A 27,922-nucleotide genomic window follows, 5' to 3' on the forward strand; every position below is an offset into this window, starting at 1 on the left:
CCCCATATCCTCTCCCTGGGAACCAAGCCCAATCAGGGTCCTCCTTCCCACTCATCCCCTTTCCCAGCACTCAAGGCCCCCCAGGAATCTTTTCACCCCCCCCTCCCACTTTCCCCATTAACGCCCCCTCCTAGCCCTGGGACTGTAAGAACCCAGGCATAAGAACCACGTCTGCCCTCGTCTCCCCCCGCTGCGCCACAGGGCTACGCACGGAGGTGCAGGGCCCCAACCTTCCCCTCCCCCTGCCTAGGGCTCACCCCCTCATCTCCCCCCCTTGGGGAGCCGCTGGCGGCTCCTCTCGTTTTCCAGCGAGCGCGTGACAACAGAGATTAGAGCAATTAGAGAAAAGTCATCAGAGGGCAAGGCAGGAGCCACCACGACACCCAATTACCAGGGCCGGCAAGACACGGGTGAAGCACCAACTCACTCACACAGATGACAGATTTGCACAAATTCCAAAGCAAGGGAGGGGCAGGAGGGGGGAGCCAAGTTCCATTTGAGATTCTCTTGTTTCCGTTTCAACCTGCTCTCTGCTGTTTGCGGCAGCTTTCACATCAGTGCGCCCAAGAGAGGCAGACGGGGCGGAGGTGATTTCAGTCCCATTTTATAGAAGAAGCGACTGCGGCCCAAGGGATGGGGAAGAACAGTTGCAGAGTGCGTCCAGGCCACAGGCCAGATCTTCCCGGCTGAAGGCGGGGATCAGGGTGGCCCCAGTCCCCGGGAGAGGTCCCCGATGGCTTTCCGTCCCGTTCTCTGCTCTTCTCCTCTCCCTGAAAATAATCGGCAAAGGGTTGAGGTACACGGGCATGCTGTCTGGGGCTCGCGGTGGGCTTGGCATCTGCACGGGGGTGACCTTGCCCTGCAGCAAACGACAGAATTATTTCACCGATGGCTGCTGTCCCCAGCTGGTCACGGTTTGCCGAGCCCGGTCAATGTGCCGTGTGCTTTTCCTCCCTGGCAGGGAGCAGTGCGGGTTTTCTCAGCATCTGAGCGCGGGTGGTCCATTTTCATGCCCCCTTATTAGGCCTTTCCCAAGCCTGGCCTGGTCCCCCCATGGCAGCTCCCCCCACCCAGGCATCTTAACCTTCCTGCCTGGCCCACCTTGCCCTGAGCCTGGCCTGGGCAAGAAGCCAGCAGTGATGCAGGAGTGCCCCCTGGTGGTGATAGCCTGTACCGCCCACTGGGACTCCAGCCAGGGGTCTAGCTAGCCTCACTCCCCACCCACACCTCCCGGACTGCCTGCCTGTCGGGGCGAAGGGAAGACTGGGAATCTGTGGAAGAAGCACAAAGACCCGAGGCCCGAGGAAGTTGCGGATGGCTCCATCCCTGTTCCAGCAGCTGGCAGCACGAAGGCCCCTGGGTGACAGGTGGACACCAGGCACAGTCAAGAAAGAGGGCAGGAAAGATGTTCAGCATCAGTGGGATGGATGAAAAAAAGAATAAGCGGATGAGTGAATAAATGAATTCGTTGTTTCCTAAAAGATAGTGCGAATATCACTATCAGTAAGCAAGCTGATGTTTAGATAATATTGATTAACTCCTTTAAAAGCGATGTACTTCTTTCTACGTGTGTTACTTATTATATATCTGGCCCATCGGATTAATTGTATCAAGTGTATTTTCGGAGCGCCTGGGTGTTCGGTCGGTTGAGCGTCCAACCTTTGATTTCAGTTCAGGTCACGATCCTAGGGTCGCGAGATCAAACCCCGCACTGGGTTCCATGCAGCACGGAGCCTGCTTAAGATTCTCTCCCTCTCTTTCTCTCTCTCTCTCTCTCTGTCTCTCTCCCTCTACCCCTCTCCCCAGCCGTGCTCTCTCTCTAAAAAACCATAAACAAACAAACAAATATAAAACAGATGTCTTTAGGTACAAAAGGGCCAATGCAAAAAAAAAAAAAAAAAAGAACTTTAAACATGTGGGTATCCTCAGGACCCAGCAAAGAGGTGTTTGATTAATGCTAGTGTAATAAATTAATGAATGGAGACACGGCCAGGCAGACTGTGGATGGTCTTATAGAGCAGTATATGGGTCCCAAACTCGGCTGTATGTTGGAATCACCTGCTTTAAAAAGCATCTCTGGGCAGGTATGTGTCTCTGACCGTCAGGTGGCTGAGGAGGGAGCCCGTGTGTTTGGGCACTCAGTTGGGGCACCGTATTAAGGAGCAGCCTGACTTCACTGCCATTGGAGAGCGTGAAACTGCCACCATCAGAGGAAGCAAGCCACATTTGGCGACCTGGGATCCACTCGCTGGGTGAACGGTCGGCCCCAAGGAACTTGACGCTATCACTCAAGGGAAGAGAAGTGAGCTTATATTTATGTAAAGTACTTCTAATTAACACAATGTGTAAAGTTGATGTGCATTTACTATGATTGTAACATAATGGCTAATTATTTCTCATTTATTCACCCTGCATATCATATTTTATTTAGCATGTGTCTTTACTATCAGTCAGTGTTACATTAATTGCTGTTCAGAACACAGAGAATTTTCTGTCCTAAGTTTATTGACACGTTAGCTCTTCACTTATTGAAATTTTCATTTATTGGAAGTTTCTCCCCTTAAACAGAAAAAAAAAAACCCTTATTGAAAACTGTGACTAGTTAATTATCAATGTAAGGTAGTTAATGTAATTATAATCTGTTTATCTGTTTTAACTGGATCCTGGTTTCTTCATAACAATTTTCAGTTACTTTGTTGAGTAGAAGTTGAAGGAGCGAGTGGTTTGGGGTGGGCTTTGTAAAAAGCCTTCCAAAGCTACACATAGTCTAGAAAATGCAGGTTGAGTTCATATTTGATGTGTGAGTTGTTATCTTGTTAGATACTATTAATAAGAAAAAAGAATTTCCAGTCGTGAATTTTCATGGCTATTCCTCTGGGAAAGAATTGAGAGAAATAAATTCTGTATTATTTGCAAAGATTGACATACACATTGAGATTTGAGTCTAACTTTTTATATCAGTTTAATGGTATTCAGATACCCCCTATCCTTTTTTTGAACTTTGAACGGATTTGTAAAACATAAAATGTGAATAGATTTGTCATAGCACGGGGTCAAAAATTAGTCCTGTTGATGGCAAGTTATTCGATATTAATTCCCTTTTATGAACAAATGCAATTAAGTTGCAAATCCCTTAACAGAGTGCGGTGTTGGGCCAATGTTTTAATCGGTATTAGGAAATGTCAGATTAGCATCCCCAAGGAAGAAGAAATCTTTGGCACAAGGCTGAAAACATACGTGTTAGTTTTAAAGCTGTGCCTTTGCTCTCTTACATGGCTACAGGGAATATAAATCGGTACATCCTCTCTCAAGGACAATTGGAGAGTATCTATCTAAATGATAAATGCACCTTCTCTCTAATTCACCAGTCCTGCTGCTAGGAAATTATCCTCCAAAATCCTCAACACCTGAACATAATAACATGTGTACAAGATAATTCACTGTAGCAGTCATTTGCAGAGCACGTGACTGGGGACAACCTGAATATCCATCAACAGAGGGCCAGTTAATAAAAACCTGGATAGCCGTGCTTTGAAACACTACGTGGCTGTAAAAAAGAATGAAGACTCGTCAGCAACAAAAAATAACCCAATTAAAAATGGGGCAAAGGACTTGAGAAGACATTTCTCCAAAGAAGATGTACAATGGCTAATAAACACATGAAAAGATGCTCAGCATCACTAACCATTAGGGAAATGTAGATCAAAACCACAATGAGCTACCACCTCCCACCCATTTGGAGGACTATTAGCGAAAGAAAGAAAGAAAGAAGAGAGAGAAAGAAAGAAGAGAGAGAAAGGAAGAAAAGAGAGAGAAAGAAAGAAAGAAGAGAGAAAGAAAGAAAAGAGAGAGACAAAGAAAAGACAAAGAAAGAAAGAAGAGAGAAAGAAAGAAGAGAGAGAAAGAAAGAAAAAGAAAGAAAGAAAAGAGAGAAAGAAAGAAGAGAGAGGAAGAAAGAAAAGAGAGAGAAAGAAAGAAAAAGAAAGAAAGAAAAGAGAGAAAGAAGAAAGAAAGAAAGACAAGAGAAAGAAAGAAAGAAAAGAGAGAAAGAAAGAAAGAAAGGAGAGAGACAAAGAAAGAAAAGACAAAGAAAGAAGGAAGAGAGAAAGAAAGAAAGAAAAGAGAGAGAAAGAAAGAAGAAAGAAAGAAAAAAAGAAAGAGAAAGAAAGAAAGAAAGAAGAGAGAGAAAGAAAGAAGACAGAGAGAGAAAGGAAGAAAGGAAGAAAAGAGAGAAAGAAAGAAAGAAAGAAAGAGAGAAAGAAAGAGAGGAAGAAAGAAAAGAGAGAGAAAGAAAGAAAAAGAAAGAAAAGAGAGAAAGAAAAGAGAAAGAAAGGAGAGAAAGAAAGAAAAGGCAAAGAAAGAAAGAAAAGAGAGAAAGAAAGAAGAGAGAAAGAAGAGAGAGGCAAAGAAAGAAAAGACAAAGAAAGAAAGAAAAGAGAGAGAGAAAGAAAGAAAGAAGAGAGAAAGAAAGAAAGAAAGAAAGAAAGAAAGAAAGAAAGAAAGAAAGAAAGAAAGAAAGAAAGAAAGGAGGAAGGAAGGAAGGAAGGAAGGAAGGAGGAGGAAGGAAGGAGGAAGGAGGAAGGAAGGAAGGAAGGAAGGAAGGAAGGAAGGAAGGAAGGAAGGAAGTAACAAGTGTTGACGAGGGTGTGGAGAAAATGAAACACTTGTGAATTGCAAGTGGGAATGGAAAATTCCACAGCTACCGTGGAAACAGTATGGCAGTTCCTCCAGAAGATTAAATGTAGAATTACCATACGATCCAGCCATTCCACCCCGAGCATATTCCCAAAAGAATTCAAGGCAGGGATGCAAACAGATATTTGGACACCTGTGTTCAAACATTACCTGTATTCACAGCAGCCAAAAGATGAAAAGAGTCCCAAGTGTCGGTGGACGGATGAATAAACAAAATGACATACACCGACAGTAGAATAGTCTGAAGCCGTAAAAGGGAAGGCGGTCTGATACATGCTGCGGCACGGATGAGCGTTGAACACATTATACTTAAACATGAAAAAATTTTGGTGACGGTCGCGCAACGTTGTGAACGTGATGAACGTCACTGAATCGTACATTTGAACTGGTTAACGGGCACCTGGGGGACTTCGTCAGCTGAGCCCCCGACTCTCGATTTCCACTCGGGTCCACGATCCCGCCGTCGTGGGCTCTGCTCTCTCTCTTTCCCTCTGCCCCTCTCCCCCACCCTCTCTCTAAAACAAAATGTAAAAAAAAATAAGAAACTAAAACGGTTAAAAGGCCAAATTTTATGTGACGTAGGTTTTAACACAATGTTTTCCATTGATGATGGCATTTTTGTAAAGGGGTGCAGGGACCTAACTCCTCCTCTTTGATTAGGGCTCAGCCTTGGTCACTGGCTTCTAATGAAGCGATGTTGCCCGACTTCCTAGGCCAGGTCGTAAGAGGCAAAGCAGCATCTACCTAGCGGTCCTGTCTGGGAGCCCCGAGCCAACCTGTACGAAGCCCAGCTACGCAGTGAGGTCAGGCCAGAGAGACCTCACAGAGATAGAGGACAAGGCCAGCAGGTGTGAGCCATGTGAGAGAGCCTTCAGGTGACCCTAGCCTCAGCCCTGAGCCGCCCCGGTTGGCACCAAGTGGAGCGGAGACAAGCTGTCCCGCGAATCCTGTTCAAACTGCAGATCCGTGAGCGAAGTAAGTGCTGTCGCTGTTTTAAGCCACTAAGTGCTGGGGGTACTTTGTTATGCAGTGCTGAGTAAATGGAACAGTAAACATATTCCTTATGTATTAGAGTTTATTTCGATTTAATTTAAAAATAATCAGATACAAATACGACAGATTTAGACTGCATAAAATGCCTCATGCCAACCAGCTGGTAAATTGGGTATTTTCTCTCTCATGGTCTGTATGCCGCATCTATAAAGCCATTAAAGGTGCAAGGATACTTTCACCTGAATACTGAACGAAGTCGGGGAAGTCAAGGGGCTGCAGAGACATAGCCGACTAGGAACACACTCGGGCTGGGATCTTTACCCCAGAAGGCGAGGATATGGGTGGGAAAGACAAAGTTTGCTGGAACTACATGGTATGAAGGGATATGTTTCCAACTCGGTAGGGCCAAACTCAAAATAAACTTGGTCAGGGCACCTGGATGGCTCCGTTGGTTGAGCGTCCGACTCTTGATTTCAGCTCAGGTCGTGATCCCAGGGTCATAAGATTGAGCCCTGCGTCGGGCTCCATGCTGAGTGTGGAGCCTGCTTAAGATTCTCTCTCCCTCTGCCCCTTTCCCCAAATTGCTCTCTCTCTCTCTCTCATAAAATAAAACATTAAACAAAGACAAACCTGGCCAGCAGGCCCTTGAAATAAAATACAGAAGATGGAGAAGTTATATGAGTGATGTACGTATCACACAAGGTGGGGTTTTGAGAAGCTTGAGATGGAAGTTATACGGCCAAAGCAAGAGAATTTCTGATCAGGACCATTGAAGGGCAAAAGGTTTATTAGGTAAACTTAGAAGAAGTTAAAAACAAAGGGATAGTGTGTGCCCCACTCTTCCATCCCTGTGTATGTCCCTCATCACACCATCATGTTCTGGAACTCTTGCTTGTTTGCTTACCTGTTTATTTTATCTCCCTGTATTAGTCAGGGTCCGCTAAGCACTGTAATAAGCATCCCAAACCCAAGAGCTCGACTCAACACAAGTTCATTTCTGGTTCTTCTGACAATTCAGTGCAGCCCTTTTGGTGGACAGGCCTCCACGGGGAGATCCTGGGACCTGGGTTCCTCCCATCTCCATGTTCTGCCCTCCCCTAACCCATGGTCCTCCCTAGCCAGCCAGCAGTGAGAACAGAGACCTCTTGTGTGGGAGGGTGTTACAAGTAGAGGACATCCATCAGCCCAAGTCAGTCACATGGCTGCTCTCACTGCAAGGGAGGCTGGAAATGGAGTCCACCTTGGGGCCAGAAAGATAAGAAGTACCCCCTCTGCCCTACACCCCCAGTATAAGATCCTTGGATGCCAGCTCGCATCCACCTAGCTCATGGTATGTGACATCATGCCTGGCATAAATTTGGAGTCTGTCAGCAAATCAGTGGTGCTTGAGCTGTGTCATGGGCCTTGGACTGAGTGAGCACTTTCCTTGTAAATGCCCTGGGATGGGGGAGGGGGAGGTGTCATCACTCCCATTTCTCAGATTGGGAAACTGAGGCTCTGGTAACTAAGCAGCATGTACAAGACCACGCAGCTAGCCTGTGCCAGGGGCAGGTCTTAGACCCAGAAAGCCTCTGCTACTAGATGTCTGTCCTTTCCACTCCCCTGGTTGCCTCTCCAGTACACACACTTGCTGACTTGTTATCAGGGCGTTATCTTCAAGGTTATCTTCAAGGCCACTCTCCTTTCTAACAATCAATGAACCATGTTTGACAAGCTGTGGGTTCCTTGGGGTGGCAGCTACATCTTGCTCATCCCTACGTGCCCCTTGGCTACCAGCACAGCCCTTGAACACAGTAGGCACTCAAACCATGTTTGGGGGATTCATTTGTTCACACAGGCTCAGGCTCCATGCTTTGCTGCTTGCACAGTATGGGGGTCATTTACATCTTATACAAGAAATGGAGGGGATACGTATTCTATGACCCCTCTCTGCGCAGTCAGAGCTGTCTCTGACAGCAGGACCAGCGCTTGCCCTGAAACTCACTGCTGAAGCACATATGAGGGTTGCGTGACAAGGAGGCCAAGGCCACAGGTGTCGCCTCTTCCGCATCTGGGTTAGACCATGAGCCCCCACACATACACACGTAGAATGCTCTGCCCCAGCTAGTCCCAGGAAGAATAGACGGAGGGGAGAGCGAGGTTTCTGTCCATGGTGCTGAACTCACCTCGGGTCCCATCTCGTTCTTTAGCCCAGCGGCAACTTACAGCCTCCTGGGGAACCAGGTGAACGTACAGATACCCGAGCCCCTTCTTTGGAGACTGGGATTCTGAGGATCTAAGATGGGGCCCTGGAATCCCATTGTACCAAGTACCCATGATTCTAATGCAGCCGTTCTGATACCGGCTAAAGTTGACTCGCTGAAACGGTCGTTGGTCCTGATGAAGTATCTGCTATGTGCCCAGTGCTGCACTAGATACTGTGAGGCACAGAAATGCACCCAGCAGAGTCTCTGCTCTGGGAGAAACTTACAAAGCATTCCGGAGGAGATGATGGAGGCAAGGATGGAAAGTACTCCCTCTGTCTTATGTGGACACTGTGGTAGGTCCATACCTCACCTTTAGCCTGCAAGGTGTGATAAGGAGTCACCTGAAAACAGTAGTCCCCATAACCATAACCAACATTTGTGTCCTTCCTTGGGGTCTCCCTAGCCCTATCTGCAAAGGCGGTGTGTGATACATTCTCCTCCTTCTGATCTCCTCATGGCTCGAGACCCAGATCCACCATCACCTCGCACATCAAGTCTTCTTGACCCCTGTTGCCCTGTAGGCTCCCCAGATCTGAGTCCTTCCTCCTTGTGCTCCATGGTCTTGTTTCCTCATCGTTACATGATGTGCCATGGTTTCAATACGTCCCAACTAGGATCTGAGCTCCCTCTCAAGGGTTGGGCTTGCACCTGATTCCCCTGTGTAACCTCTAACACAGGGATGCCTCCCCCTACTCACCTAGAGGAGGTGAGCAGTAAATTCTTATTGGATGGGTGGCTAGGAGGAGGGGTAAGTGGGTGGGGGAATGTGCCCAATGGCTGTGCTCAGGGAGAAAGCCACTGGGTTACACAGCAGCTGGAACAGGTGCTCAGAACCAAAAGAAATCAGGGTCGGCCTTGGGGAAACCAGGCAATGGGCCAAATGCAATTCAGGCAGGGCCAGCTTCCGGTCAAGGTCTGCCTCTCCTTTCTCTGGGTGTTTGGGGAGAACAGGAAGTGGAACCAGGACGGCTGTGTCTGATGAGAACAGATGTTATCTGGCCCTGAATGTGGGACATGGGGGAGGGGGAAAGGAAGGGGGAAAGAGAAGGGGGAGGTCCAGAGCCAACAAATGGAACATCCACAGACCCACTTTATTTTACTTTCTATTATGGAAAGTTTCAAACACACCCCAAAGTAAAATGAATAGTATAACGAACCCCCACGTTCCCATCACACAACTTCAAAGACCACCCCTATTTAGCCATTCTTATTTCCTTCTTCCCCTCAAGCTCTCTTTTAAAGAAAATTCCCGGGGCGCCTGGGTGGCTCAGTCGGTTGAGCGTCCGACTTCAGCTCAGGTCACGACCTCACGGTCCATGAGTTCGAGCCCCGCGTCGGGCTCTGGGCTGATGGCTCAGAGCCTGGAGCCTGTTTCCGATTCTGTGTCTCCCTCTCTCTCTGCCCCTCCCCCGTTCATGCTCTGTCTCTCTCTGTCTCAAAAATAAATAAATGTTAAAAAAAAATTTAAAGAAAATTCCCAACATTACATCATTTCACACATAAATATTTCAGAATGTATCTCTTACATATTAGAACATTTCTTATTTAAAAAAATAAAAAAGAGGGGCGCCTGGGTGGCTCAGTCGGTTAAGCGGCCAACTTCAGCTCAGGTCACGACCTCACGGTCCGTGAGTTCGAGCCCCGCGTCGGGCTCTGGGCTGATGGCTCAGAGCCTGGAGCCTGCTTCCGGTTCTGTGTCTCCCTCTCTCTCTGCCCCTCCCCCATTCATGCTCTGTCTCTCTCTGTCTCAAAAATAAATAAAACGTTAAAAAATAAATAAATAAATAAATAAATAAATAAATAAATAAATAAACAAATAAATAAATAAATAAAAAAGAACCTCAGGGCACCTGGCTGGCTCCGTTGGAAGAGCATGCAACTCTTGATCTTGGGGTCATGAGTTCAAGCCCCACGTTGGGTGTAGAGATCACTTAAACAAACTTTAAAAAAAAAGAACCTCAATATCATGATCATACCTAATAAAATTAACAATTTCTTAATACCATCTACTACAAAGCCCATGTCCAAGTTTCCTCACTTTTCGCAAAAACACCTTTTTAGGGGCACCTGGGTGGCTCAGTCAGTTAAACAGCCGACTTCGGCTCAGGTCATGATCTCACACACAGTCCGTGAGTTCGAGCCCCGCCTCAGGCTCTGTGCTGACAGCTCAGAGCCCGGAGCCTGCTTCGGATTCTGTATCTCCTCCTCTTTCTCTGCCCCTCCCCAGCTCACTGTCTGTCTGCCTCTCTCTCAAAAATAAACATTAAAAAAAAATTTTTTTTAAAAAAACACCCTTTTAGTGTCCATTTATTTGAACCACGATCTTAACAAAGTCTATGCGTTGCATTTGGTTCCTATGCCTTTTCAATCTCTTATCATCCGTAACAGTCCTTCCTTCTGCCTTTGATTCCATCTTTACTCGAAGAAACAAAGTCCATCCTGGAGAAGAATCCCCTTTGTGGTGGGCTGAACCCTCGTGGTGTCATTTAACACGTTCCACTGTCCCCCGATTTCCTGCAAACTGGTATTTAGATCCAGAAGGTTGGCTGGTGTAGGGTCAATTATTTGGGCCAGCCGACTTCCTGGGTGGTGTTGTTTCTTTCCTATGGCATCATTATCAGGAGCACTGAAGGTCAGATTTTCCCCCTTGGGGTGATACTAAAAATGATGAGCGTCACCAGGCTGATCACCCACCTGGGTGAAACCACCTGGGCATCCACCAGGGGAAACGAGGAGGCCACTGCGGTAACACAGGCGAGACTGACAGTGGCCCAGACCCGGATGGCGGAGTGGAGGGGATGGCCGGTCCAGCACCCCTGCCGTCCCCTTTCACAGCCGAGAACAACCGAACTCAGGGCGGGGAGCTGCTGTTTCTTGAGCAGGCATTACTTGAGCGAGGAGCTTTCTCTGCAGCCTCTCAAAACCGCTCCGCACTCAATGTAAAAGTCACTGTGTCAATCCCACCGGTGAGGCCAGTGACTAGTGAAGTCACCTGCCCAAGGCACAGAGCCAGAGACGGAAAGGAGAGGAGTCTCCAGAGTTGTCCCGCACTTTGCTCCAAACCTTGCTTCTGGCACCTCTAAGCCCTGGGACCTGGACCCACGGCCTTCTTCCTCTCTGGGCCTCAGTTTCCTAATCTACAAAATGGGAATGATACTTGCCCAAGACCAGTACAGGGTGGTCCAACCTTGCCCCTCTCCCCCACTGCCCATCCTGCCCGTGGGGCCCACGCGGGCCACCTTAGTCCAGAGTGCAGGCAGCTTTATACTCTCCCACACAGACATACAAAGGGTTAAATCCAGACACCCACCCCCTTCCTCCATCCCAATTCTGATCCTTGCTGACTCTGCTCCCCCTCCCTAGCACAGCTATTCTGGGACAATGGAGGCAGCAGATGGCCCGAGCCCTGTTCCCTCCACCGACCCCCAGGATCTGGGAACAACCCGCAAATCTGCTGCTGCTTCTAAAAGCAGGCCGACCGGCAGCCTTCCACACACAGGGTGGAGAGGACAACAGCTGCGGAGCACATCCCTCCATCCCCCACCAGGGCTGCAGGGCCAGGGCCACCCCTACTCGGTTCACGTCCCACAAACCCAGCATTGGGTTAGCCCAGAAAGAAAGGAGGCCTTGGAAGAGCCCAAGCAGCCCGACTCTGCACTTGACCTGCTGTGTGACCACAAGCACATGGCAGTCCCTCTCTGGGCCTCAAGCTCCTCCGTGGAAACCAGGGCTGAGGCACTGAACTGGCGTGCAGTGGTTCCAAAGACCCCAGACGGAGTTGCATCAAGGACAAGGTTCTTCAAGGGCTGGAGGGTGTGCTCCAAGGAGCCCCCAGCCCTGGCTGTCTGGCTCAAGGCCCCTCCATGCCTCAGGATCTCTCCTCTGTCTTCCCACCTGCCCCCAGCCCAGAGCCCCATGGTGGCCCGATATCACCCGGAATGATGCGCGGGGAGAAGAGGCCTCGCATCCTTAAGCCTCCCCAACCTTTGCGCTGGCATTCCTGAAATTTCACTGTGATCGCTTTCGTTCATTCATGCAACCTCTTTGGGACCTGCAATCCTAAGGGTGCTCGCATTGATTTATCTCCTACCGTGGCTGTCAAACTGTCCCTTTATCTGACACCAGAGGCTGACTCCCTCAGCTGAGTCTCCTCTCTGCCTCTCCCAATTCTCTGGCTACCCCCAACCCAGGCTCTGAGGGCAGAGAGAAGGAGCAGTCCCCGGCACACCAGCACCTCATGGCACACACGTGTCCTTCTGCACAGACCTGTGTAGAGAGGGGACGTGCCGCACGCACACCCTCGCACGCCCATGCACACCCTCACACGCCCCGGCTGACCGTGACCCAAGCACACGCTAGTAACGGTCACCGTTCACTGTTCACTGAGCCCTTTCTTCCCCGCGCCCGGCTCTGTGCATTTCACGCAGATATCAATCCATGAAGAAGGTATTCCTTTTCTTATCTATTAAATGGGCAAACAGGCCAGAGAGACCAAGTGGTCACGCAGCCGGCAAGGGCAGAGCAGAGACATGTAGCTCAGGACCCAAACCAACACCACCATCCCCACTGTGACAGGCAGAGCAAAGACCCCGCCCCAGCCAGGAACACAGTGGCTGCAGATCTAACAGGAAACTAGACCAAGAGAGGTTTAAACAAATAAGGGTTTAATTTTCTTACAGAACCAGATGCCAAAAGGGACAAGCGTGCATGATTGTCATGGCCTTTCCTTCGTGATAACGAGGCAGCCACTCCAGATCTAGACATCGCACCCACATTCACAGCAGGAAGAGGGGATACGGGCCTGGTCTTCCCCAGAAGCCCTTCCAGAAGCCTCCCTATTGGCTTCGTTTAGTTCACACTAATAGACTGAGCAAGGGAGGCTGGGAAAATGACCAAAAAGATCATCACGACCGGCTGGGGTCCATCATGAGCCAGGATCTGAGTCTGGGCAGGCTGATTCTCCAGACAAAATGGGATCTGTTAGCAAGGGGTGGGAGCAAGGAGCTGGAGACTGGTCGGCAACACCCGTATCTGCCACAGACCCTGGATTCTGCCACTATTCCACCTGGGTCCCCTCCGTGGCTGGGAATCCAGCCGAGGGAGCCGGGAGTAGGCCGGCCCAGTGCTTGGCCCCAGGGGGAACGACAGAGACCAGAGCTGGGGGTGGAAGGCCAGACCCCACCAGGGGCCCAGGTAATTCTCTAGAGGGTTAGGACCCCTGAGCCCCAGCCCAGCTCAAGGGCCCCCCCTCCCCCATGCTTATTCAATCCAGCCACTCAAGACCCACAGAAGCCCAGTCCCTGGGGCCTCTCTGGCCCTCACCTGGTGCACCTGTTCCCCGGGCTGTCCAATCCACTTCCCGGGGGCCTAGCATGCCTTCACTGCCAGCCACCATCCAACCCTGGGCTGGCCCACCGCTCAGAGGCCATGCCAGGGACTGTCCACCAAAGGGCACTTGCCACAGGTCCCCAGGGCTGCCTGGGGAGGCGAAGGATAACCAGAGGCCTCAGCCCAATCTTTGCCCAGCAGTTCAGGGTTCATCTGGCCACCAGCTGTGGGCACCAAGGAGTATCTGGGTAGAGGAGACAGTGGAGGGAACGAAACCTGTGGAGAGACCAGAAATGGGCAAGATGGTCACCCTGACCCCCACGCTCAGTCCACGGGCTCCTGGGGGGGTGGGGGTACACGTCTCAGAGATGGTTTGGAGAGGAACTTCTCCACCACGGCACTATTAAAATTTAGGGCCAGATAATTCTTTGTTGTGGGGCGGTCTGTGCATGGTAGGATGTTTTGCAGCACCCCTGGGCTCTACCCGCTAGAAGCCAGTAGAATCTCCCTGACTCATAACAATCAAAACTGTCTCCTTGGAGGGGCGCCTGGGTGTCTCGGTTGGTTGAGCGTCCGACTTCGGCTCAGGTCATGATCTCGCGGTCTGTGGGTTTGAGCCCCACATCAGGCTCTGCACTGACAGCTCAGAGCCTGGAACCTACTTCGGATTCCGTGTCTCCCTCTCTCTCTCTGCCCCTCCCCCGTTCTCTCTCTCTCTGTGTCTCTCTCAAAAATAAATAAACATTGAAAACAATTTTTTTTAATGTCTCCTTGGGGCGCCTGGGTGGCTCAGACGGTTAAGCGTCCGACTACAGCTCAGGTCATGCTCTCAAGACTCGTGAGTTCAAGCCCCGCATCAGGCTCCATGCTGACAGCTCAGAGCCTGGAGCCTGCTTCGGATTCCGTGTCTCCCTCTCTCTCTCTGCCCCTCCCCTGCTCATGCTTGCTCTCTCTCTCTCTCAAAAATAAATAAACATTAAAAAAATGTTTTTTGTAATGTCTCCAGACATTGCCAGATGTCCCTGGGGGGACGGCCCCTACTGAAAACCAACTGTTTAGAGAGACTTCAAGGGCCAGAGATGCCATGAGGAGACCCCAGCCGAGGCTAGACTATCCGATCACATGTACCTGAGTCCACAGTCAGCTCCAGCTCTTTTAGGCAGGAACCTTTGGATTCTAGAATCTTCAGGCTTAGAGAGAACTGAACATCCATTCTTAAACCTCTTGATAGTATAGCCACAGCACGTACACCCTCACTGATGAGGAGCCCACCCCCATTAGAGGGCAGCTCCCTTCATCTTAGAAATCTGAATTTTTTCCCTATGTTGAGCCAAACTCTGCCTCTTTGTAATGGCCAACTTGTTCGATGCAGCCCTGGCCCCAGGGCCCTTGAACGGTTGTGAGCCCTCTGCTCCACGCAGACCGCTCTGCACAAGTTCAGAGCCAGGCAGCCTGGTTCCCCCAAGGGTTCCATTTCAGGTCAATCCAAAGTCAAGACCGAGCCTACAAGGCCTTGGGGAATCCTCTGCCCCATCTCCAACCGACCACATTGGCAACTCTCTCCCCCTTCTTCTGCGTGTCAGCCACACCGGCTTCCTTGAGCAGGCCCGCCCTCCCAGCACGTCGAGTCACAGGCTGTGCTCTGCCAGGCCTAATGTTCCTGTGGCCTGTTTGAGAGCAGAACCGGAAGGTGCCTCGGGGGCATTTTAGCCCTCTTTCCAACCATCTACCCACTGAAGAGAACCACGGAAGAGTATCAAGGAAACAAAGAGCCTACAAAAGCTCAAATAAAAATTTCCCATCGGGGCCTGAAGTTCTTCCATTAGAGCATCTCCTCTGCTCGGCGAAGACATTTCAGTCTTCCAGGGGCTCCTGAAGAATCCCAGAGGATCAGGACGGGGAGAGCCCTTCAGATCCACAACACGCTGCCTCCCTGTGTTACAAATGGGGAGACCGAGGCCCAGAGAAAGCAAGGTATTTGCCCAAGGTCACGCAGCGACCCTGGGGCAGAGCAGGGACTGAAATGCATCCCCTCGGCTCCCGGTTCTCTGCTCTCAGCCGCCAGGGCCCTCCTTCCCTTCGGGCTCTCCCATCTTTGGACGCCTGGTTTCAGCTCCCTGTCTTCCAATCCTACACTTTGGGCCCCCGGACTCACCTGGAAGGGTCCTCCTCAGGGGAGAAGGGGCCTTCTAGCTTAATGACATTGAGCTTCCCCTCAAAGACGCCATAGCTGAGGGTGACCTGGGCAGAGAAAAGCGGAGCCGGAAGTGCAGGTTGGCCGGGTGTCCCTCAGGGGACCCCACAAGGGGGCAGTGTTTGCGCAGAAGCAGGGAAGGCACATAAGGCATCATGAGGGGCACGCAGAGCCTGCCTCTGTACCTGAAACCCCACCCTTAGCCCTGAGAGCTTCGCTGAGGAGCCCACCCCACTCCACAAGGCTCTTCAAGCTTGGAGGGCACGGCCATGCCCGGACTCCATTTGGGTGCCCAACAGTCCACCCTACCTGTGAGGCTGGAATGAGTCCCTTGCCTACAGACTAGGAAACTGAGTCGCGACAAGGGAAGTGAGTTCCAGCAAATTCCATGCGTGGACAGAGGTTGCCTGAGACTCACGGCGGGGCCGTGGCCCTCCCTCTCCTCCAGGAGCTTCAGGTCACTCTACTCGCAGTGAGGACATGAGATGATGCCCCTTGTCGAGGGACAGCAGAGCGCAGCGGTTAAAGACTGTAAGGCTTAGGGGCCATCCAGGCAGGGCTCAAATCCCCTTCATGCCCCGTGCCATGGTTAGTTCAGCTCTCTGGCCTCAGTTTTCCTACCTACAGAATGGGAATGTCAGTACCGGCCTCGTGTGAACGTTGTAAGGAACCAGAGAGTTACAGCAGATAAAGCCACCGGCCTGGTGCCTGGCACAGTGAATATTCTGGAAATCCCAACCGTTAGGGTACCTGGTTTCGGTTGTCCCAAATCTGTCCCCCTTTTCCTGGCTTCAGGCCCTGCAGTCCCATTGGGACCAACCCTGCCGGCAGAATCAACACTAAGTCTTGGCCCTGGTAGGAGACAGGTGTGACCCAAGCAGGCCTTCCAACTGATGAACACCAGCCCCGGGACTGGGCGGAAGGGGGAGCTCTCCTCTGGCGGGTGCGGTGGAACCCTGGGGCTGCCACCCCGCCAGCATGAGGGGCGAGCCTGCCTGAGGGTGAGCCCAGTGTCGGGAAGACAGGTGACAGCGGGCACAGCGTGAGCAGGCAGACTCAGCCCCGCCTGGCAAGCCAGCCCACGGCTTCTCGGGGACACGAGCCCATAAGCGTACTCGTTTGTTTGACCAGCCTGGGTTGCGTTTCTGTCCTCTGCCACCAAAGGACTCTGACTCGAGCTGTTGGGCGGAGGACCCCAGGGGCTTTCCCAGCCACGTCTGGGTGAGAAAGAAAGCAGGGGGCTGCGGGCAGGCAACCTCTGATGAAGGGGGGACGACCAACAGGCAACGTGGCAAAGGGCAGGCCTGGCCCCTTCGGAGGGATGCGGGAAGATGGAAGTTTGAAGAAGGGGCAGAGGGACAAGGGGGAGCGGGCAGCGAGGGGAGCGGTCTGAAGCTGAAGGCAAGCTTCTTCTGCTCCGTGCAGGTCCTTCCAGCTGGCATTCAAGGACCAGAGCAAAGAACTTGAGCATCACAAACGTTAACCCTTGAGGGTTGGAGGTGGACAGGGCTGAGTCGCTGTGTGCCCTTCTGAGGGTCCTTTGCCACCGTGGGCCTCGGTTTCCCCATCAGTAGGGGACAGCCCCACCCGCACCCTTCCCCCACTGCCCCGAGGCCGGCTCACCTGCTCTGGGAGCTGGGCGGCCCCCAGCAGCTGCAGGGTCTCCAGGTGGGAGTGGAAGAGGGGGCTGGGCTGCAGGTGGCCCCCCAGCTTGCACTCGACAATGTAGCCCACGGTGCAGTCGTCGGGCAGCCGGATGAGCGCGGCTGTTTCCACGAAGCGGGAGCCACTGAGAGACAGAGCCGTGCTGTGGCCACCGGCCCAGGCCCTCAGCACCTAGAGCTCTCCCTGCCTCCCAGAAGGCCCTCCCTCATCTGCCTCCTGTGCACTGGGTGACCTTGGGCAAGCCACCAACCTGGGGAGCCTCAGTGTCCTCTTCTGTGAAATGGGCGTGATAACGGCCCTGCCCTCACTGGGCCATTGTGTAGATTAAGAGGAAGAGTGGTAAGAAGAAGCCCCTTCTAAATGTGTCCCTTCTTTTCTTTATATTCATTCACTCATTCATTCATTCTTTGTTGAGCTTAAGGATCTGGCTGGTGCCAGGTGCCATGCTAGGGCTGCGGATACAGAGATGAGAAAGAAATGCTTGCTGCCCTCTTCTGAAGGGAGACGGGGGGACAGGTCGTTCCAGACTAAGACTGGCACTAAGAGGGAAGCATGAGGCCTGGGAGACACCGGGAGGGTAAGGTGGGCTTCCCAGAGGAGGTGGCAGTCTTTTGCTCTGCTTTTTATGTCACTCTGACAGTGGCAGTCTTTAAACGGAGTCGCACAGGGTATTCTGGAGTCAGCCAGATGTCGAGGAGGGGAGGAGCAGTGTCCCAGGTTAAGGGCACCACCTGACTGCATACCCCACGAGCTCCCCCAGGGGCCAGCCTGCCCCACTGCACAGGGTCCAGCCTTCCCTCCCCATCCCAGCCCGTGCCCGAGGGTTGCACCTGCCCGGAGGGGGTACCTTTCCCAATTCACACAAATACCCCGTAAAGGTGGGCAGAAGCCCAGATGGGGGCACCAGGCACAGGGATGACCCCTGGTCACGAGTACATAGCTGCCGTCGGCATGCCCCGAGGACAGCATTACCACCTCTAACCGGGACCTGAGTTACCCCCACCCCCCCCCCCGCACTTGGAGGACCGCTCTGACCCCGCCCATCCAGATCAGAGCAGGCCAGGGTTGTGCAGACCTTGGAGCCAGAGCCAGCAGCTGAGTGACCTTGGACTAGTCACTTATTCGGCCTCTCACAGCCTCAGTCTCCTCAGCTGTGGAAAGGAGGCTAACACACCTTCCTCCCAGGGGCTGTGATTACTCTTGGGGAAGCACAGGCCTGGCTCAGAGCCTCTCTCAGCAGCCTCTCCAAGCAGACCTCGAGAGGCCAGGCCTTTGCCACGTACTCACCAAAAACCCACTCTGGGGGCCTCTAGGGCTATCCCAGTCCAAACACCACCTCTTCCAGGAAGCCCTCCTCCCGTCTCCAGGCAGAAGGCGCCCTACATCTTCCTTCCTCTGAATGCCCCTAAACTTGGCCTTCACCTCCCCTGTGACGTTTACCCGGAAGAAGAGGGCTGCACGTGGGACTTGATACTTGCCTGGCTCAGACCAGGTGCCGACCCAAACATTTCCCCATTTAGCCCCCACAACAGCCCTTAGCTATTAAATTATTAGGTTTTACAGAGGGGGGCACGGAGGCTCCCAGAGATGACACAACTCGCCTGTGAGTGTATCCCTGAGGGCAGGAAGGCAGGTGGCTTGCTCACCACTAACTGTGTAACTCCGTCACACAGCATGAATGCCAGACAGTTCCTCAGGGGCTCACTCCCGAGCCCTTCCTGCTGCAAAGGCCGCCCGCACCAGGCCCTCCCCTCCTCCCCCTGCCCCCTCCCCCCGCCCCACCTTGGGGCTTTGCTTACCTGGCCCACGGGGCCATCTTCAAAGCCAGTTTGCGGTTGATGCAAAAGCCAGCGCCCCCAGTGGCAAACCAGAACTGTACCAGCCTCTGGGGGGAGAGGTAGGGGAGGGCCAAGGTTCAGGGTGAGCCTGGGGGGTGGGGGCAACGGCCAGACCACCCCTCACCCCCAACCAGCATGGCTCCAGGCTTGGGAGCGACACCACGATCACCGGCCAGGGGCACTGGCCTCGCCACTTACAGCTCCTGGGAGGGAGAAAGCTTTTCTGCACGAGGAGAGAAGGGGGCCTCCCGTGGAGGAAAGAGAGAAGGACAGACGGGCCCGCGAGCCCCCGGGGCCAGCAAACCCCTTGACATCGCAATCTCAGGAATCATGAGTGTACCTTTGGGGTGTAAACCACTCTCTGCCCCCACCTCCTCTGTGGGGATTTGTGAAGCCAGAACTCCTGAGCTTCTCTAAGGCTTTCGGCAAGCACCGTACCCTCTCGGCTACACCCGCTCGTGACTAACAAGTTCCCTGAGGTTACCCTCTCCCGAGTACACAGTTGGTGCTTAATTGATGCATGCGGCATTGGGTGGGGGTTATCCCTCTTGATGCAGCAGTGAGAACCCTGGGCAGGAAGTCGGGAAGCCTGAGTCTGGGGCCTCGGCCTCCTCCGCCGCACAGCCGTGTAACCTTGAGAAAGTCACCGCTCCCCTCTGGATCGCAGATTTGTCACCTGTGAGTGCATCTGCCCCGGTTGTGAAACCCAAGGGTTCTCCTGGCCCTGTGCCCTCCTCCTGACCACCTCAACGAGCTACTTCTGGAAATGCCGCCCTCTTAGATAAAGCAGGGTAAACAGGTTCTTAAGGACCTGGCACACAGTAGGTGTCCAATTGATGCTTGTTTGGTGAACTGTGGGCTCAGGGCTTCTGCTCCCAGATAATTAAAGTAACAACAGCAGGTCACTGTATACGTGCCTTAACCCTGCGCACGGATATATGGGGTCCTGTGCTGCAGATGAGCCGACGAGGCGCAGAGAAGTGAGGTGCAGAGAACCGAGGTCCCCGAGCTGGGACTGAGCCCAAGCCGGAGCTCTTGCCCGATTCTGCTGCCCTCCCCCCCACAACCCAGAGGGTACCCCAGAATCCGAACAGGCTGGGACACTTTGGGGCGGAGTCTAGGGAATCCCGCCTAGGAGTCTGTGCGAGAAGAATATTCGTGCACGTCCTGGAGTCGGGGCCTGGGCGGGCCCAGCAGTACTGACCCTGCTCGGGAAGCACGAGGCTCAGAGAGGAAGGCCGAGCTGGTCGCTAACACTCACTAGTGTCATCACATGTCGGGTCCCATCCCAAGCACTTGGATGGGTGACCTCGCTAAATTGTTTCTTATCTTGCTCACAACCGCCCTGTCAGGTGGGGACGCTGATCGCCCGTTTCACCGGTGAGGAAACTGAGGCACAGAAAGGCGGGACGACTTCAACGAAGGTCACGAAACCAGGAGGCGGCACAGGTGGCCCGTGGACCCAGGGAGTCGGGCTCCAGAGCAGAGTTCTCAACCCCTCCATCCAAGCGTGTGGTGGTGCGGGGGCCTCCTGGGGCACCCGGAGCCGACTCTCACACACACACACACACACACACACACACACACACACACACACCCTTAGGGCCCGGGAGGATTTAATTAGGGCTCAGAGGCCCCATTAGCCGCTGATAATTAAGGTTTTGTGTTTCCTGCTCTTGGTTTCCCTGATGAAGCAGATGGTGAGCCGGGGAGGCAGAGAGCCCTACAGCCTGGGGCTCCTGCTCCACACGCTGCCTCCAGGGAGGGGGACCCCCTGACTAGCCTTTTCCCTGGGGCCAAGGGAGCCCCCTAGGGGCCTGGCGGGGCCTGGGGACCCGGAGAGAACCATGCTACGCACGGCTACTAAAAAAATGCGTCCCTATTTATCTGAAAGTCAAATGTAACTTTCATCCTGGTTCGGGGCTTGGTTTTTTCCCCAAATCTGACAGTCCTCGTTAGTGCCCATCTAGGTCTGGAGCTGAAGCTGGGGACCCCGTTGGGCCAGGTGTCACCTCTTTAGTCTGTGGACAGGAGGGGTGCGCAGGGGAGGGGCTCAGGGGCTGCGGGCAGCGCAATCGGCCAGCTGGCCCAGCAGCACTGGGCACTTGAACAGCTGGTACAATACATGACGATACCAGGGGCTCCGAGCCCTGCCCTGCCTGCCCTTGCCCATCCCCCCGCCCCCGGCCTGGCTGCAGCCCACACCCGTGGCCTCCGCTGCACAAGGAGGAAGGGAGGGACGCACCGTGCGGTTGTGCGGCCTGGGCTCCGAAGCGCGGATAGGCCGGTTCAGGCTGGGCCGGCCTAGGTAGACGTCGCGGGTCTGTGGGAAGGTTTTTAGCAGCTTCAGCAGTGCCCTTGGGTTCACGTAGTTGTCGTCATCCACATGGCAGAACCACCTGTGGGGATCCAAGAGGGGGGGATGCTAAGCTTGGAGGAGGGTTCCCAAGGGCTGCTGGCCAACCAGGCTCCCCTTGAGCCCCCCCCCATAATAAGTCAACAAAATCAGGGAGAGTAGCTGACATTTAAGGCACACGGTCTGAGCCAGACAGCATCTCGTGTGAGCTCCCGAGAAAAGTGTGCCCGCTTAACGCGTGGGGACCAAGACTCAGCAAGGTTAAGACACTTGCCCAAGATCCCACAGCCGGTAAAGGGCACGACTTGAACCCACAGACAGTCTGCCCAGAGACAGACCCCAGGAGGCCCTACGTGATGAAATTCACAAGACCCAGCCAAACTTCACTTTCTTGACACAAAACCCTATTCAGGAGCCAGCCTGAGGCACAGGCCACACCTGTCCCCAGAGACCCGGCACACTCACCTCAGCCCGCTGGCCAAGAAGGTGTCGAACTCAGCAGCCATCTTGCAGGACAGGGCGGGGTGGCTGTGCTCAGCAGAGCAGTTGGTGACCACGAGGTGGGACCCTGGAGAAGCGGGGACGAGTCAGAGGACCCTGCCCAGGTCCTTCCCACAGCCCCGCACCCTGTGAGAATACAGAGCAAGACCTCAGACAGCCTGGAGCATTCTCATTCTACACACGGGGAAACTGAGGCCCGGGAGAGGTGACCCTCCCCAAACCCATACCCGTCTCCAACAAAGAAGCCTGCCCCTCATCCTGGGCAAAGGGGGATCCCCACATGCTAAGGGTGGGCAGCCCTGTTTCCTGAGGGCCCCGGGCCAGGGGACAGCCACCCCACCTTTCCCTGGTAACAGCTGAGGGGCCCCCACCCCACCCAGAATTACCCAGTCTCTCCTGGAGGCCTTCATCTGGGCTGTCGGTGAAGACAAAGGTCTAAGAAGGAGAAAGGGGAGTCAGGACTAGAGTCAGCCAAGGGCAGGCCCCGGGGGTCGCTCACAGCCAAGCCCCTGCTAAAACACCTGTCCACACCCCTGTCCTCCATCAGTGACAGACACACCCCCTCCCACCATCACACGTGCCTTTAAGACAACATGACTTTCTCGGCTACGCACCCCCCCCCCCCAACACACACAACCCAGCTGTCAAAGCCACACGACTTCATGGTGCACACCAGCACCCACGGGGACCCTACCAGAGTCACATCGTCTTCTATCTCACACACATGCACACACTGCAGTCCCACGTGGCCCCTCCCTAACCACACTTACACAACCCTAGACGCTTTGACAGGAGACAGACTCTGTGCAGACCCACGCACGGGGACACCGCACTGCTTGGGGAGACAGTCACGGCTTTCAGAGCCACGGAAGCTCTCTGGGCGGCCACAGGGCCCTTGCGCAGCTCAGAAATTTTACATCGTGATCCAGTCCAGCTCTCTCCCAGACTGGCGAGGCGCCCCACCAGCAGCTTGCACGCTCCTGGTCCCTGAGGACCTCACTTAACCTCAAGACAGGTGTTGTGATCTGTCTCCCTCGCAGATGGCGAAACTGAGGCTAAGTGACAGACTAAGGTCGGACAGTTGGCGACTGCTGAGCTGGGATTCGAGCCCACAGGCCTTGGACCTCTCCTCCCCACCTCCCAGGCAGGTAGAAGCCGCTCAACCCCCAAAGAAACTGAACACAAACCGAATGAGCTGCAGAGACAAACCCTCCACGGGCAGCTGATGGCAAGACAGAGACCGGCGGCCGGGGACTGGTCTGACCCCCATTCCACACCGAGCAGAGCACGAGCGCCTCTCCCTGCTCCAGCAGGTCCCCTCACCCGCCCAGCACAGCGAGGGCCTCCTCTGACGCTTAGGTGGCCCTGCCCAGGGTCCTGACAACTTTGAACTCTTTCCAAGTGAGGACCAAGGAGAAAGCATCTCACCCGTTCAAAGGGCCTCGACACCCCCATCTGTCACTCTGGCCACGCTAGCCCTGCCCTCCCTCCAGACTTAGGGCCTCTGACCGCAACGCCCCTCCCCGCTCAGCCACAAACACCTCCCTGCTTTCCAGGAACCAGCCCTTCAGATCAGATCAGCGCCGGCTTTGAGCCTCAGTTTACCCAGCCGGAAAATGGGGAGTAGTGGTAGCTGTGAGGGCAAAGTGAAATAGCGTGAGAAAGAACGAGAAAGAGTTGGCAATGAAGTCAGGCTCAGCTTCTTATCTCAGGGGGGAACTGAGGCACAGGAGGCCAGAAGCCAGGGTTGGGCACAGGAAGAGGCAGGAGGGAACCAGTCCTATCTCCCCAGGACCCGTGGCCCTTGTTCTGAGCCACTATTATCTTTCAACGGGTTATTGCAAGACCGTCAGATCTCTTTTCCTGTCAGGACCAAAACCAGATAATACCCCCTACCCACCACCCTACCTAGTACCTTCTGTGGCTCCCTACTGCCCCTGGGATAAAGGCCAGCGTCCTAAGTGCGGCCATGAGGGGCCACCCAGTCCCTGTGCCTGATGCAGCCTATCTCATCACTTCCTGCCCCACCTCTTCTCTTAAATTCAAAGGCCTTTCAGTTCCCCAAATGTGCCACATACACGCACACCCTTCTGAGCCTTTGCATATACTGTGCCCTCTTCTTGCCCGACACCCCTCCCATGTGCCCCTCAGCCTCCTGTCCCTCCTTATGGTAACAGCAGCCCCTCGGTTATGGAAATCTACCCTTTGGTCTCTCCCACCAGACAGTGACACGCTGAAGGGCACGGGCCTGGTCTGATTTACGCCCCCCTGTCCCGGCATTGGCTCACCTCCGGGAGGCCTGGGTGGCATCCACCTTCTGAGCCCTTCTCCCTCGGGTCTGGCCCCCACCTTTTCAGATTTAGCTGACACTGTAGGTCCCTGGATATCCCCGCAGAAAGTGTCGGTGCTGGTCCCCTTCTCTATCCCATCCGCTGCCTCGGGGATGCTATCGAGCCTCTTGGCTTTAAACACCATCAAGAAACCATGAAATCCCACCTCATCCAAGACCTCTCGGGGGGGGGGGGCTAGCAGGTGCCTCACACTCAGTGCCGGAGCCCCCCCCCACCCACCTGTGTTCCTCTGGGCCCTCCCCATCTGGCTGGGACCCAGCACCTTGGGGTCACCATGCCTCCTCTCTTTCCTTCACACCCCACATCCAGTCGTGTCAGCAAATTCTGCTCACCCAACCTACAAATTACCCAGGATGCGACCTCTCCTCACCAGCCTCCACGGCCACCCAGCGGCCCAGCCCACTCCTGCCTGCTTGGCTGCAGTCACCTTTCCCCTGGTCTCCCTGCTCGGTCCTGCCCCCACCGGGAGCCTGTTTTCCACACAGCCCCCAGAGAGCCAGTAAAATAAATCAGGCTTTTCTTGCCCTGCTCCTTGGCAAACTTTCCACCAGATAGTGGAACTCTCTCGAGTTGGGAGCATGGGCCAAATGGGTCAGGGATGTTTGCCGATGGATGAATAAGCCGGAATCGGTGGGGGGAGGGGGAAGGAGAGGGTCCCGCAGCAGGGCCGGGGGGCTGGGCGGGGCGCATGAGGCCCGTGTTCCCGTCCCTGGGAACCCGGAGATTGGCACAGAGCAGTGGGCAGAGTTTCCTCTGGGCCAAGGGTTGCATTTAATTTGTTTAAGGAGGAGACTCTGACAATGGTTAAAACCTCACAGGAAAACAAAAGGACAGTCAGCCTGCTGGGGTCAGGGGAGGGGGCGGCTGGGGGCCATCTGCTGCAGGGGAGGGGAGATGTGGGGCCCACAGTGCTCCCCCCACCCCCACCCACCGCCCTCAAGGGGACTGTGGGGAAGGGAAAGGCTCCCCATGGATCACAAAAAAGGGCCTCCCCCAGCCCACCCCCTCTCCCCGGGACAAAGGCCGCACGCGAGCTGCCACAAAGGCCCACCTGCCACCCGGCCGCCCTTAACCAGCTGGGGCGGGCGCCCAGCCCTGGAGAGTTAACCAGCTCAGGCCTGCTCCTGCTGGCAGAGCTGAGAGAGGCTCCGAGACCCTCCTGTCCTGTGCAGACGGGGAAACTGAGGCCTGAGAGGGAGAGAGCCTTGGCCAAGATCACAGAGACGGATAAGCCAAAGAGCTCAAAGGGTGGAGACGAAGAGGACCCAGAGGCAGTGGGATGGCAGGGTGTCCCCCGGTCTCCCTTCCTCTTCCTCAATTTGAGCATCCTGCCTTTTTTCAACTCTGCCTCAAAGGACGAGGTTTCTAGCCTCTGCCCTCGTGCTGGGGGCGGAAGATGAGAGTGTGATGAGTGAACTCATCTCCTACCTCTGTTTAACTGTGCTCAGTTTCCTGGCCTATAAAACAGGACCCTCAGTGCCTGCCCCTCGGGGGCTGTTGTGAGGGTTAAACGGAGTGAGGCATGTGCAGCCCCTTGGCTGCCGAGCTACCCGGCAGGTACTCCCTCTGGCTGCCTAGTTGGCATCTGGGATTGAGCTCGAGGCAGGGAGTGGGCAGCTGCTTCCTCTCTTTGCAGACCTGGTCCTGCCAGGGCCAGCCACCCAGGCTGGGCACCCAAGGACCCTCTCCTGGGGCCCAGTGACCAGGCAGCTCTGAGATCCCGGGTCTCAACAGAGAAGGAAGGGTCCCAACCGGGAGGTGGGACCAGGGCTCTGCGCCCCCAGGCCTTCAGGGTGCTGCGGACAAGCACTTCCTCCCTCTGGCCTCAGTTTCCTCATCCGGGGCAAGGGCACCACCATGGCGATCAAGACAAGGCAGGAAAGGGCCTCAGACCACGTGAGGCACGCTCCCGGGTACACACAGACACAGCACCATAAACAGGAAGGTCTGCGGGGAGGGCCAGGCTCAGCGGCTTCCGCAGGAGGAACCAGACTCTCCCCAAGAGGAGAAGCTGTGTGTGGGGGCGCCCCAGGGAAGAACCTGGGTGCTGGGGTCCCAGTGGAGAAAGGTTTAAATAGGGTGCCAGGACATCACGGCCAGGAAGTCAGGGGTGGGGGTGCCCTCTCCCCAGAAGGCCCTGGGCTCTTGCAGACATCACCTTCCCGGCTCTTCAGTGTCCCGGGAGCCCCCAACCCCCTCCCAAGGCTCAGTCACTTCCTCCCACTGAGCCAGCCGCCCGCCGTAGGGACAGTGTGTGTGTGTGTGTGTATGTGTGTGTGTGTGTGTGTGTGTGTGTAAATGTGCCCCTCCACCTCTCCCAGAGATGGTTCCCCAACAACCCCAAATCACTGACCTTGCTTGGGGAGGGCACCAGGTCTGGGGAGGGCAAGAGCCAGAAGGGACTCAGCTTGTGCCCGGAAAGACATAAGCCACATGTCCCCGCCACACACACACACACACACACACACACACACACACACACGATCCCACAGCTGGCCCCCGCTCTGACCTCTCCCCCACGGCAGCCTCAACCACCACCCCCACAGCACACCTCCCTCTCTCCCTCCCTCCCTCAGAAACTGCCCCACAGGAAAGGAGCACAGGAGATGAGGGCCCGCTGCCCTGGACACACCCTGGGCAGCAGAGGCAAGGGGACAGGGGTCGTCGGCAATTCTGAAAGGATGCCCCCCGCCCCTCTCCCTCCCAAACAGGCCCCACCTAGACCTTCCCGTGTCCTCGGCAGCTCAGCCCCTGTCCTCCACTCTCCCAGCCAGGGCGGTAGGACAGCACCCGGGGCCTGGACTGGGTGCAGCCTGGCCTGGGCACATGTCAGAGTCAGGACTCTCAGAGGCCTCTACCCCAGCCGCCCAACACCCCACCCCCACCCCGCCCCCCGCATTGTCCCCATCGCGGGGCTGGGCCAAGGTGGGCAGGAGCAAAGCCTGTGCCAGAACAGCCAGGGAACAGAGGGACACCCCCCACCCTGCCCCAGGAGGGACTGAGGAGTGGGCATGAGGACCACCTGGCTCCAGAGCCAGTGAGGGGCACAGGCAGGGGCCGCAGGAGCCCTTGATCCTGGGAGGAAGGAGGAGCCGCGAGTGGAGTCCAGACAGGGCAGGTGGGCAGGCAGCTTCTCCCTGGAGGCTGCCGGGGACCCCAGCCCAATGGAAAGGCTTCCACGAGTCCCTCGGGTCAGGGGCCACTCTGGGGGCCTACAGTTGCCCACTTGTCACCTGTTCCCTGGTCCTGGAGACCCACGTGTCCAGCAGCAGCTCCAGGCGCGAGCGGTGGAAGGCTCGGGTCGTCTTGACCGTGATGAAGACATCGCGCAACTGCAGCTCGGGGGACAGAGGGCTTGGCGGGCCCAGCGCGGCGGCCTCCCGCGCGCCGTCGGGGGACAGGCTCGAGTGGTACCGCAGGGAGAGGAGCCCCGTGCACAGAAGGGTGAGGAGGGCTCCCGCCAGGCCCCGGAGGAGGCGGCACTGCATTGGCCCCGGGACCCCAGACGGCTCAGCCCCCAAATCCCAACCGGACAGCGAGGGGAGGCTGGTTAGGCTGGGGCGCCGGCAAAGGCCAAAGTCTGGTGGGCCCCAGGGGCAGGCGAGGAGGGCCGAGGTGGGGGCTGGTGCTCTGGGCCGGGACGCGGAGCCATGGCAGCGCCGCCGCCGCGGCCACTCCACCTGCTCCCGCCGCGCTCCCGCCCCGGCGCTCGGGCCGGGCCCCGCCCCTGCCTCCAGCGCAGCCCGAGGGGCGGG

The 27,922-nt window shown here is 55.0% G+C and overlaps 1 protein-coding gene across 4 annotated transcripts; it reads right to left on the reverse strand.

Moving 5' to 3' along the window:
* Positions 1-301: 301 nt before the first annotated feature.
* MFNG (MFNG O-fucosylpeptide 3-beta-N-acetylglucosaminyltransferase) lies at positions 302-27,864 on the reverse strand. Of its 4 annotated transcripts, none has more exons than XM_042947737.1 (8): positions 27,401-27,864; positions 22,203-22,251; positions 21,781-21,883; positions 21,205-21,358; positions 18,921-19,006; positions 17,080-17,245; positions 8,159-8,251; positions 302-859 (listed from the first exon to the last, which is right to left on the reverse strand). In XM_042947737.1, exons 1-8 carry the CDS (start codon positions 27,653-27,655, stop codon positions 605-607), a joined length of 1,161 nt encoding a protein of 386 aa, XP_042803671.1. In that variant the 5' UTR covers positions 27,656-27,864; the 3' UTR covers positions 302-604. The 4 variants fall into 4 exon arrangements, with proteins under 4 accessions (XP_042803671.1, XP_042803668.1, XP_042803669.1 ...); XM_042947736.1 differs by lacking the exons at positions 302-859; positions 8,159-8,251 and adding exons at positions 13,380-13,538; positions 15,418-15,503; XM_042947734.1 differs by lacking the exon at positions 8,159-8,251 and having other exon boundaries at positions 305-859.
* Positions 27,865-27,922: the final 58 nt, after the last annotated feature.

This window comes from Panthera leo, chromosome B4, assembly GCF_018350215.1.
Source record: "Panthera leo isolate Ple1 chromosome B4, P.leo_Ple1_pat1.1, whole genome shotgun sequence".
In the NCBI taxonomy this organism is placed as follows: domain Eukaryota; kingdom Metazoa; phylum Chordata; class Mammalia; order Carnivora; family Felidae; genus Panthera; species Panthera leo.